We start from the raw sequence: 13,329 nt of genomic DNA on the forward strand, positions 1-13,329 counted from the left end.
ACTGCGCTTAGTAACCCGATATTTACCCTTGTCACCATTGTAAAAGTAAAAAAAACCAAAACACTACATACTCACATTCCGATGTCTGTCACGTCCCCCGGCAGTATGATACCACTTTTCATGAGTGAAGCTAAGCAGATATAGACTGAATATTTTTTTTTACTTACCATCTAGCATGACTAGCCGCTTTTGGCTGGCAAAAATGTTTGTTTTTACTGAATAGGCACTAATGCTGTGTTTGTCTATTTCTGTCATATCATACTATGTATATTTTACTTTGATAGGAATCCAACAGCTTTTCTAAAAGTTCCTCTTCGGACAAATTGTCTCAGTAAGTCCTTTAAACCTATTTTTGTGTGGTGCTTGTGAGCTTTTGTGTTCTGCTTCGAACTTTGAGGTTCTTTATTTCTTAACTTCACTTGTTGAAATGAAATTGCAGCTTTCCTATGTCGCCTGTTCTTCGTTTCATCTTTGAATCATATTTACATAACGTCCATAGGGCAGAATATGGTATTGAACACTTGTACATTCTTTTGTTATTGATTTTTCCATGCTTTAAAATCTCTCTTCCCCGTTTCTGACTATCGTCTTCTCTGTTCATACAGCTGCATTGTGTAAGCAGCGTGCAGGTATCTCTCCTCTGTGCTGTATGCACAAGGTTCATCATCAGGGTGCTCATACGGTTGATGAATATAGAGCAGCAGAAAGCAAAGACAGGACATACTGCTGTTTTTTAGCTCACTTCTAAGTGAAAATGTAGCAGGAAATATTAACGAATATTAGCTTGGTTGACTATCCTTAAAGGTTTGTTTTCAAGATCTTGTGCGCATCGCTTTCCTGCTTTTCAGCTTTCTGCTTGATGGGGGATAGTGCGCTCCTGAACGAGTGATTAACAGTGTGGAACCATGGCATTGTTTCACTGCTGGTTTGAACTGTCCACTCTCTCGTGCTGCCAGCAAAGATAGCTTTGCCTTTGCAGCACTGGAACAGCACAGGGGCACTGAAGATGGCAGGATTGCAAGAGTGCACTTCTTTGCCTGGGAAACAGTCCACCACTGACAAATTGCAGGGGTGGCCAGTAACCTAGGAAACGAGTCAGATGCCACTAGTTCTACAAAACATTAGTAGTTAGTATAAACCGTGGTAGGTTGCATGCAAACACCTTATTTTCTTAATCTACCTATAGACCATATAGACTGATGTCTCTAAATGTATGGTCTCTGTAAAGAATGTTTAAATCCCATAGTTTTCTCCCAACACATTTTATGGATCCAGAGTTTCCTCACGGGACCTTGAGATCCAGAAGTGGATAAAGATGATGTCTGGCCCTGGTTGTTGCACTGTGTGTCTACTATGAGCACCAGATGTGGCTTGCCACCATTTGCTTGCTGACTCCTGGAGATGTGCAGTTCAGCCAGGAGTGCTGTTCAAAGTAGGTAGACAGTGTTACAACATCCTTCTGACCCTTGAGGGCCCTTGATGTCCCCTGGCGAACCCTTAGAGGGAAAACAAGTTGGGTAGATAAGTTTTAGAAATGTACCCATACTTTACAGGGACTGTAATGTTCGTGACATTGATCTCAAGATGTTGTCTAAACCCTGGTGAGGAAAACATGGTGGTTAATTATTATATTTTGGAACACACCACTATTATCTACTTGTATCTAGTGGTATCTACTGCTCACTCTGCAGACAGCCCAGGGCAGAGCAATGCCAGTAAGGATGAGCCAAGGACGAGCAGAGGTGAGCTTCGGTATCCCAACTACAGTGCCAAACTCTGCGGCTATGTAGGGCCCTTTATTTCTATAGAGGCAATTACAGGGACTTGGTAGGTTTAATCATTCACCCTTTTTCCCCCTTTTTGTTTGCATTTATCTAACTGTACCTTTAATGCTTTGACCACTTGCAGGCCTCTTCTACCAACCTATTTTGGCTACGTAGTGTTGGGATCCCTTAGGTGTGCTTTTTGACTTTATGGTATTTATAAGTTTGTGTACCACATAGTACATTTTAACAGGTATATAGTGAACCATTTGTTTTTAGTATAAGACATTTAGGGCTTGTGCACACGAGTGTGAAAATCGGACGTGTTCTCTCCCATAAATGCCCTCGTGTTCCTCTGTCTGTGAAAAAAATCACAGCATGTTGCGATTTCACATCAAAATTAGATGAGACTCACACATTCAAATCTCTGGTTGTGAGACAAAAATTGGGTGGGCAATATGGCACCTGATTTTTATGGATGCCTTATTGTTATGTATATGTTGGGATAAGGTCACTGTCATGACCAGAATAGCCAGTGTTGTGAGCCAGATTACACACAAACACACTAATGTATCTGCCCATTGTGTAATTGAGTATCATGTATACATAGTTATGAGGTTTATTTTTTTTCTCCCCAGAAACTTGGATTTTGATCGAATCATGGAAGAAGGTTATGAGCTTGACCTCACCTTTATAACGGAGCGCATTATATCAGTATCGTTCCCAAGTGGCTGCTCAGATGAAAATTATCTTCATAATCTCCAAGATGTGACGCGAATGCTGAAATCAAAACATGGGAACAATTATTTGGTAAATGGCTAGAAAATAGATAGATAGATATAACTGATGTATGGGAAAGCCACATTAATGTCTAGGGCAGCACGTGGCTCAGTGGTTAGCACTGTTGCTGTGCAGTGCTGGGTTCAAATCCCACCAAGGACAACATCAGCAAGAAGTTTGTGTGGGTTTCCTCCGGGTTCTCTGCCTCCTACCACACGCCAAAAACATACTGATAGAGAATTTAGATTGAGCCCCAATGGGGACAGCCATGATGATGTCCGTAAAGCGCTGCGGAATATGATAGTGCTATATTAGTAAAGTTTAATAAGTAAATAATTATAATATTGCCCAGTTCATCTGAACTAGACAACCATTTATTGTAGCGGCTATGAGCATGTTCACCATGGAGTTTTTGCAGCTTGTTTTTTCTGCAGCCCAAAGCTTCATTTTTGGCTGTAAAACCGTTGCTTTTTTTGCTGCGGTTTTCAGGCAGATTACATATTAATAAAGTTTTGTCTGCATTACATGTTAATAAAGTTGGTTTTAGTCACCAAAAACATTGCAGGACCACAGCAGAAATGTTATGCTGTGTTTTTTGGAGCTTTTTGCACTTTTTCATGGCTTTCTGTGGATGGAAAAAAACACTGCTAAAACCCTGAATGATTTCACATGCTGCAAATTAAAAAAAAAAAAATGCTTCAGTGATCAAATTCAGTCAGTAAAAAAAGCTGTGTGCGGCTGTGGTTTCTGAAATCTCTTTTGCTGATACTTGAAAATGCAAATCCCTGTGATCATTCCTTTTTAGATGCAGACTAACGAGCAGATCTAATTTGATGCAGGTGTTATCTTTGGGTATGAAAATTTACAGGGTTATTCCATAATTTTTTCCTCAGAATTTTTGCTCTTGATTTCTTTTAGTGTTTCTTAAAGCCAGAAAGTTGTCATTTGAAATGAGTTTTGTGCCATGTCTGTGATCTGATTTTTCTCTACAAAATTAAACAACTGAATGAACATCCTCTGAGGCCGGTGATGACATCATTTTTGCCGGGGGTTATAGTAGGCTGTTGATCACCTGATGAATGGGCAACCACTTTTTCATCCGATGAAATAGTAAACATTCTCAGTGGTGCATCGTCCTGTGTAAACTTGTGGCAGCATAGGCGCACTGAGGGATGTGTGACAGTTCAGAAGGCGGCGTTTACTGTGGTGTGCCGGTGTAAGAATGCAATGGAACATAGCCGGGTCAGAAAATACTTACTGATCGGTGCTTGCTTAGTGCAGTCGGTTGGACTGGTCTCTGAATAGGTTCCAGTGTTTTATAGAATCAGAGAATATTACAATTGGAAGGGTCCTCCTGGGTCATCTGGTCCAACCCCCTGCTCAAAGCAGGATTCACTAAATCATCCCAGACAGATGTCTGTCCAGCCTCTGTTTGAAGACTTCTGTTGAAGGAGAACTCACCACCTCTCGTGGCAGCCTGTTCCACTCATTCATACATTGCTTTAATGATGGCCATCATCTATCTTTACAGTGATACATGTGCATTAACATTTTTTTTTTTTGTACAGGTTTTGAATCTTTCAGAAAAACGCTATGATCTTTCTAAACTTAACACTAAGGTATTTAATATGATCTTTATATTCTGTCTGCATTGATTACCTATTTATTGGGAGTGGTTAGAATATAATTGTCTTTGAAGATACTGTATCACTTTTTTAATTTTATTTCTAAACGTTTTCTTAATGGGGATCTGTCATAGGATTAACCTCCCCGAATTGCATATATGGGCGTGCAGATTTGAAATATAAGCCTAATGATACTTTTGCCTCCCGAGGTTTTTTGTCCACCAACACCTGCCTCCCAGGCTGACCGCTGACCGATGTATAGTTTTCTTGCCTGATGTCACACAGACAGTGACCTATCAAGCTAAATAGGCTGGGGCTGGGAAATAACCTCAGGAGGCAGTGGCTCAGTGAGTGCTCTGTCATGCCCAGAGCACTTATCCTCTCATTTGCATATACATGAAAATGCCAATTAGTCTGGAATGCAGCAACAGATATAAAATATAAAGTTATCAATGGATTTACATTTCAAAGACCTGCATGTCCATATATGTGGTTTGGACAGGTTGATGCCATGATCTCAGCAGCTTGGTGGATGATGTGTCAGAGCTGTTGGTTTACAGATGTCTATATGCTCCTGTGGCTAGACATGGTTATGGCATCATATGTATTGCACATCTACATGCACTCCGGTTGTTTTCTGATATGCTAACATTTTTCATCAAAAATATTTTATTAAAAAAAAGCAAAATTTGCATTTTCTGAATATATTGTTTTAGACCCAGATGCTTGATGCCAAAAAGCTGACTAGTGGGCATTCAACTACTACTCCGTGACACCCATCAGTCACTATAGCTGTACTGATTTTACTTTAGTCAAAATACCATCAACCTAATGGTGGGCTATAAAATGGGGTACATGCCAACATATTAGGTAATTGCATTTCCCTGTGGTCTGGTTCCTAGCAGCAAGCTAAAAGCTATGAAGGAGGATCCTTTTTTTTTACCATTGTCTTACACGGACTGGAAGGGTTGTATTTTTCATAAAGCGTCAAAATCCGTGAGTGTGTTTAGACGTTAGTAAAGTCCTCTGCTTACAAGAACACCACTCTGTGTTGCTGTCTATCTGGTTTGTTTGCCATTTTTATGTGCTGGTTAATTCATCATACTGTGTGTAACTAATGGAGTACATGAATCTTTCTTTTCATTGTTGATGTAGGTAATGGACATGGGGTGGCCTGATCTACATGCTCCCCCATTAGATAAAATGTGTACTATTTGCAAGGCGATGGAATCATGGCTGAACAGTGACCCTCTACATGTTGTGGTTATTCATAGCAGAGTAAGTTAATGAGTTTATTATTGCTTTTTAACTTGTGTAATTTTTCATTAAAGTCTTGTATCTGTTCTCTCTGCGCATAGGTTACTATATAGTAAAACATGCACAGGTCTGTGCTTCATGCTCTGTATTTCAGATATAAAGCCAAACCCCCAGTACTTCTGCAGCTGAACCAAAGGTAGATCCCGAAGTCCTGTAATGACATTCCAGTAGAACTGCGGCAGATCCTGGTGTTATTGCAGTGATTTTAGTTACTAAAACACCGCAGCATTGTGTCCTGTGGAGGCTGATCAGGTCTCTGGGTCCCTGCCGCTATATATTCAGTGCCCAAATCTGGCTTTGATCTTAAACTGGTGAACCCCTGTCTGTATACAGTGTTAGGACTCAATTCACTATTCACATGTCAGTTGTAATACCTGAATGCCCCTGCACTTCTACTAAATTAAAATGTTAAATTAAAATGTTTTCCTTAAAGGGAACCTGTCACCACTTTTCTGTCCTACCAGCTAAAAATATAATTTTATTCAGTGTCAGCTATGCATCTAAATACTTCTGTAACCCCCTGACTTCCCATGTATCACCCATATAAAGCTTTTATATTTCTCCCGCGATGTATGCTAATGGGCTCCGTCCGGTCCGATGGGCGTGGCTTCGGTTCACTCACTCCACCCCTCTCCTCGGCTGCTGCACGCATTCCTTGATGTGGATGACGCAGATCACTGCGAGATATCACGCCCGCGCAGTCAAATGGTTTCTCACGATGTGAACTTCTGCTTTTCGGCTTTGCCTGCAGTTGGGCAAAGCATACTGCGCACATGCGAGAAGCCATTTGACTGCGCAGGCGCGATATCTCGCAGTGATCTGCGTCATCCACGTCAAGGAATGCGTGCAGCAGCCGAGGAGAGGGGTGGAGTGAGCGAACCGAAGCCACGCCCATCGGACCGGACGGACCCTATTAGCATACATCGCGGGAGAAATATAAAAGCTTTATATGGGTGATACATGGGAAGTCAGGCGGTTACAGAAGTATTTAGATGCATAGCTGACACTGAATAAAATGATATTTTTAGCTGGTAGGACAAAAAAGTGGTGACAGGTTCCCTTTAAGATGCTGTTGGTTTGGTTCAGTACGATCTTTGGGGATTTGGATATTATATCCAAAATTGTTTTCAAAACATTTTATTGAATTTTATTTAAACAGACAAAATCAATTGGAGGGGGTGGGAGGCAGGGGAGGGGGGGGGGGAAGGGAGGGGAGGGAAAATGAGGGATAATGAAATAATAAACAAATAGTACAATCATACATATTGTTGATATCGTAAGTGTTTAAAGAAAACACTAAACATCTTGGTGAGAACCTAGAAAGGAAATTAGAGCAAGTTGGAAACATGCAAGAAATTTTAACAGAATAATGGTTAAATGAAGCATAAACTTGTATAAAGGTACCGTCACACTAGACGATATCGCTAGCGATCCGTGACGTTGCAGCGTCCTCGCTAGCGATATCGTCCAGTGTGACAGGCAGCAGCGATCAGGCCCCTGCTGTGCTGTCGCTGGTCGGGGAAGAAAGTCCAGAACTTTATTTCGTCGCTGGACTCCCCGCAGACATCGCTGAATCGGCGTGTGTGACACCGATTCAGCGATGTCTTCACTGGTAACTAGGGTAAACATCGGGTAACTAAGCGCAGGGCCGCGCTTAGTAACCCGATGTTTACCCTGGTTACCATCCTAAAAGTAAAAAAAAAACAAACAGTACATACTTACCTACCGCTGTCTGTCCTCCAGCGCTGTGCTCTGCACTCCTCCTGTACTGGCTGTGAGCGTCGGTCAGCCGGAAAGCAGAGCGGTGACGTCACCGCTCTGCTTTCCGGCCGCTGTGCTCACAGCCAGTACAGGAGGAGTGCAGAGCACAGCGCTGGAGGACAGACGGCTGTAGGTAAGTATGTAGTGTTTGGTTTTTTTTTACTTTTAGGATGGTAACCAGGGTAAACATCGGGTTACTAAGCGCTTAGTTACCCGATGTTTACCCTGGTTACCGGCATCGTTGGTCGCTGGAGAGCGGTCTGTGTGACAGCTCTCCAGCGACCAAACAGCGACGCTGCAGCGATCCGGATCGTTGTCGGTATCGCTGCAGCGTCGCTAAGTGTGACGGTACCTTTACAGTTCAAGTAATCGGGGTAGGGAATATTTGATCCCATCTTGACCATTTTTTCGAGAATTTTATGACCTGGTTGTTTGATATTGCAAATTGAGATTCATGTGATCTATGTTGGGAAACTTTTTGTATTATATCTTTTGTAGATGGTATTATATCCAAAATTGAAACAGTTAGGTTGTGGCTAGATGGCGACTTTGATAACAACAAAAGTTACATGGTCAAAGATTGCTATGTGCCGCTGTTATATCATAGTGTAATGTGAGTGACTGGAGTCAGATCGTTATCCTTCCCTTCGTCCCCCATGATAAATGTCTGCAATAAGCACATTTCACAAAGTCTAACTGGTTCTGACTTTTAGACACCAGTCTCTTACCTTCACACTTAGCGACGCTGCTGCGATACCGACAACGATGTCGATTGCTGCAGCGTCGCTGTTTGGTCGCTGGAGAGCTGTCACACAGACAGCTCTCCTGCAACCAACGATGCTGGTAACCAGGGTAAACATCGGGTTACTAAGCGCAGGGCCGCGCTTAGTAACCCGATGTTTACCCTGGTTACCAGCATAAAAGTAAAAAAAACAAACACTACATACTTACCTACCGCTGTCTGTCCCCGGCGCTCTGCTTCTCTGCACTCCTCCTGCACTGACTGTGAGCACAGCGGCCGGAAAGCAGAGCGGTGACGGCCGGGGACAGACAGCGGTAGGTAAGTATGTAGTGTTTGTTTTTTTTACTTTTACGCTGGTAACCAGGGTAAACATCGGGTTACTAAGCGCGGACCTGCGCTTAATAACCCGATGTTTACCCTGGTTACCAGTGAAGACATCGCTGAATCGACGTCACACACGCCGATTCAGCGATGTCTGCAGGGACTCCAGCGACGAAATAAAGTTCTGGACTTTCCTCAGCGACCAACGATCTCCCAGCAGGGGCCTGATCGTTGGTCGCTGTCACACATAACGATTTCCTTAACGATATCGTTGCTACGTCACAAAAAGCAACGATATCGTTGACGATATCGTTATGTGTGAAGGTACCTTTAGAGTAAAATCTGTTTCTCGTAGTCTCCATTGTGTGACACAGAACCGTGGGGGTAGTCTGCTGCCATCTGGAGGGTGATACTTTTATAGACTATACCTCGCCTGCTGGAGCCAGACTTCCTCAGTTTTGTGAGAAATCAGTAGGTGGCGAAAAAAGAATTAACGCAAGAAGAAACATAACTGTACCCCAAACTGGGCAATCAAGGGAAAATCTATTTTTTTGCTAGTCTTATTGGCAGACACAAACATAAGACTTCCTAAAGCCGTCTCCAGGGTAGGATAGTAATGCATTTCATACCGTTACCACCTGGTCTTCCAAGTGGAGTGCACCCTAATCCTAAATGGGGCCACTCTGGCCTTTTGCTCTATAAGCCTGGGTAATATTAGATTTAATCCAGACGGCAATGGTTGCTCTAGAAGAGGCTTGACCAGTACGAGGGCCATGTCGTATAACAAACAAGGAATCAGACAGCCTAAATGAGGCAGTAGCTGACAAATAATATATTATGGTTCTAACAACATCCAAGCTGTGCAGAGCCTTCTCCCTAGGATGAGATGTTGCAGGACAAAAGGAAGGTAAAACAATATCTTCATTAAGGTGAAAATTCATAACCACCTTCAGGAGAAAAGATGGAACTGGCCTCAACAGAGCTGTAAGCTTAAGAACCCAAGATTCCAAAGGGGCCTGATAGGGTGGCTTAACATGTACCACCCCCTGAAGAAAAGGCTTAACCTAGTGCTAAATCCCTCTGAAACAGAATAGCCAGGGAGGAATCCAAAACCTTGAGGGAGTTAAGCGACAGCCCTCATTCCAATCCGGACTGCAAAAAGGAGAGCAGCTCTGGCAAGAAAAAAACTTGGTAAAGTACTGTAACATAGTAACATAGTTATTAAGGTTGAAGGAAGACTTTAATTCCATCTAGTTCAACCCATAGCCTAATCTAACATGTCCTAACATGTTGATCCAGAGGAAGGCAAAAAAAAATCCATGTGGCAAATGGTAAGCTCCACTTTGGGGAAAAAATTCCTTCCCGACTCCACATACGGCAATCAGACTAGTTCCCTGGATCAACGCCCTATCAAGGAATCTAGTGTATATACCCTGCAACATTATACTTTTCAAGAAAGGTATCCAATCCCCTCTTAAATTTAAGTAATGAATCACTCAATACAACATCATACGGCAGAGAGTTCCATAGTCGCACTGCTCTTACAGTAAAGAACCCGCGTCTGTTATTATGCCTAAACCTTCTTTCCTCCAGACGTAGAGGATGCCCCCTTGTCCCTGTCTTAGGTCTATGATTAAAAAGATCATCAGAAAGGTCTTTGTACGGTCCCCTCATATATTTATACATTAAAATAAGATCACCCCTTAGTCTTCGTTTTTCCAAACTAAATAGCCCCAAATGTAATAACATATCTTGGTATTGCAGACCCCCCAGTCCTCTAGTAACCTTGGTCGCTCTTCTCTGCACCCGCTCCAGTTCAGCTATGTCTTTCTTATACACCGGAGACCAGAACTGTACAGAGTATTCTAAGTGTGGTCAAACTAGTGACTTGTATAGAGGTAAAATTATGTTCTCCTCATGAGCATCTATGCCTCTTTTAATGCATCCCATTATTTTATTTGCCTTAGTAGCAGCTGCCTAACACTGGCTACTGAACATGAGTTTGTCATCCACCCATACACCCAGGTCTTTCTCATTGAAGGTTTTGCCCAGAGTTTTAGAATTAAGTGCATAGTTATACATCTTATTGCTTCTACCCAAGTGCATGACCTTACATTTATCCCCATTAAAGCTCATTTGCCATTTATCAGCCCAAGCTTCTAGTTTGCATAAATCATCCTGTAATATAAAATTGTCCTCCTCTGTATTGATTACCCTGCAGAGTTTAGTGTCATCTGCAAATATTGAAATTCTGCTCTGAATGCCCCCTGCAAGGTCATTAATAAATATGTTAAAAAGAAGAGGGCCCAATACTGACCCCTGTGGTACCCCACTGCTAACCGCGACCCAGTCCGAGTGTGCTCCATTAATAACCACCCTTTGTTTCCGATCTCTGAGCCAGCTCTTAACCCACTTACACATATTTTCCCCTATCCCCATTATTCTCATTTTATATATCAACCTTTTGTGTGGCACCGTATCAAAAGCTTTTGAGAAGTCCATATACACTACGTCTACTGGGTTCCCTTGGTCCTGTCCGGAAATTACCTCTTCATAGAAATTTATCAGATTAGTCTGACATGAACGGTCCCTAGTAAACCCGTGCTGATACTGGGTCATGAGGTTATTCCTCTTCAGATACTCCAGTATAGCATCCCTTAGAATGCCATCCAGGATTTTACCCACAGTAGAGGATAAGCTTACTGGCCTATAATTACAGAGTTCAGTTTTTGTCCCCTTCTTGAATATTGGCACCACATTTGCTATACGCCAATCCTGTGGTAAAGAACCTGTTAATATGGAGTCTTTAAAGATTAAAAATAATGGTCTATCAATGACTGTACTTAATTCCTGCAGTACTCGGGGGTGTATCCCATCCGGGCCCGGAGATTTGTCAATTTTAGTGATTTTTAGACGACGCCGCACTTCCTGCTGGGTTAAGCAGGTGACATTTAATGGGGAATTTTTATCACTAGTCATTTTGTCTGCCATGGGATTTTCTTGTGTAAATACTGATGAAAAAAAGTCATTTAGCATATTGGCTTTTCCCTCATCCTCATCCACCATTTCACCCAGACTATTTTTAAGGGGGCCAACATTATCATTTTTTAGTTTCTTACTATTTACGTAGTTAAATAATGTTTTGGGATTATTTTTACTCTCTCTGGCAATGAGCCTCTCTGTCTCAATCTTTGCTGCCTTGATTTGCTTTTTACAGAATTTATTTAATTTTTTGTATTTATTTTATGCCCCATCACTACCTACTTCCTTTAATTCTCTAAATACTTTCAGCTCTATTTATCCATATTGGTTTCCTCCTATACCTAGTATGTTTATTCCCATACGGTGTATATTGTGCACAGGTCCTATTCAGGATGCTAATAAATGTCTCCCATTTTCTTTGTGTATTTTTATGTCTCAGGATATCGTCCTAGTTTATTGCACCAAGATCCTCTCTCATCCGTTGAAAATTTGCCTTCCTGAAGTTTAGTGTCCGTGTAACCCCTCTACTACACATCTTATTAAAGGATAAATGAAAACTTATTATTTTGTGATCACTATTCCCTAAGTGACCCCCAACCCTTATATTTGATATGCGGTCTGGCCTGTTGGTTAATATTAGGTCTAGCAGTGCCCCCTTTCTTGTTAGGTCCTGAACCAGTTATGTAAGGTAATTGTCTCTCATAGTTGTCAAAAACCGATTACCTTTGCTGGAACTGTAGATTTCCGTTCCCCAATCTATTACAGGGTAGTTGAAGTCCCCCATAATAATGACTTCCCCTTGAGTCGCAGCTTCATCTATTTGCTTTATGAGGATATTCTCCATTGCTTCCATTATTTTTGGAGATTTATAACAAACCCCTATCAGTAATTAATTTATTATTTTTTCCCCCTCCCCTTATCTCCACCCACAGGGACTCTACATTTTCATTAGATTCACCTATATTATCACGCCGGATGGGTTTTAAGGACGATTTTGCATATAGAACCCCCCCCCCCTTCTTTGCCTATCCATTCGGTCATTTCTGAACAGACTATAACCCTGCAAGTTAACAGCCCAGTCATGGCTCTCATCCAGCCATGTTTCAGATATCCCTACCATGTCATAATTATGCTCCAACAACATTAGTTCTAATTCATCCATTTTGTTGGTAAGGCTTCTGGCATTAGTATACATGCACTTGATGTTCCTCTCTGTACCTCTATTCTTTCTTAAATTATTAACTGTTCTAACCTCACCCCCCATGCCACCGCCACCCCCTCTTCCTTATTTGTGCCCAGGTCTCTATCTGCACTATCTTCCCCTCCTATAAAATGAATACTCTCCCCCCAATCCCTAGTTTACACTCCTCCAACCTTCTAGCCATTTTCTCCCCCAACACAGCTGCACCCTCCCCATTGAGGTGCAGCCCGTCCCTAGCGTAGAGCCTGTAGCCAAGTCAGCCCAGTTCTGCAGGAACCCAAACCACTCCTTCCTACACCAATTCTTGAGCCACTTATTAACCTCCCTAATCTCCCGTTGCCTCTCTGGCGTGGCACGTGGTACAGGCAGTATTTCGGAAAATACTACGTTGGAGGTCCTTGCTTTCAGCTTGCAGCCTAATTCCCTGAAATCATCTTTAAGGACCTTCCACCTACCTCTAACTTTGTAATTTCTGCCAATGTGCACCATGACCGCTGGTCCTCACTAGCCCCTCCCAGTAATCTGTAAACCCGATCAGCGATGTGCCGGACTCGAGCGCCAGGTAGGCAGCACACCGTTCGACGATTCCTGTCTTTGTGACAGATTGCCCTATCTGTTCCCCTAATAATTGAGTCCCCCACTACCAGCACCTGTCTGGCCTGCCCTGCTCTCCTATTTCCCTCCTTACTGGAGCAGTCATTCCTCCGGCTTTCAGAGGACATGCCTTGCTGCAGCAGTGCTACCCCTGTACTGGCACCCCCCTCATCTGCCAACTTAGCAAACTTATTGGGGTGTGCCAGATCAGGACTAGCCTCCCTGGCACTCTTCCCTTTACCC

The 13,329-nt window shown here is 42.6% G+C and overlaps 1 protein-coding gene across 4 annotated transcripts in view; it reads left to right on the forward strand.

Moving 5' to 3' along the window:
• The window catches only part of TNS3 (tensin 3), a 515,174-nt gene that overhangs the window by 305,886 nt on the left and 195,959 nt on the right, over positions 1-13,329 (forward strand). For all 4 annotated transcript variants that reach the window (XM_069730367.1, XM_069730368.1, XM_069730369.1 and 1 more), the window contains 4 exons: positions 285-331; positions 2,402-2,573; positions 4,112-4,162; positions 5,324-5,446. In XM_069730367.1, the coding sequence (XP_069586468.1) occupies positions 285-331; positions 2,402-2,573; positions 4,112-4,162; positions 5,324-5,446 (393 nt within the window). The remainder of the gene's footprint in view (positions 1-284; positions 332-2,401; positions 2,574-4,111; positions 4,163-5,323; positions 5,447-13,329) is intronic.

The sequence above is a fragment of the Ranitomeya imitator genome, chromosome 6 (genome assembly GCF_032444005.1).
Source record: "Ranitomeya imitator isolate aRanImi1 chromosome 6, aRanImi1.pri, whole genome shotgun sequence".
Classification (NCBI taxonomy): domain Eukaryota; kingdom Metazoa; phylum Chordata; class Amphibia; order Anura; family Dendrobatidae; genus Ranitomeya; species Ranitomeya imitator.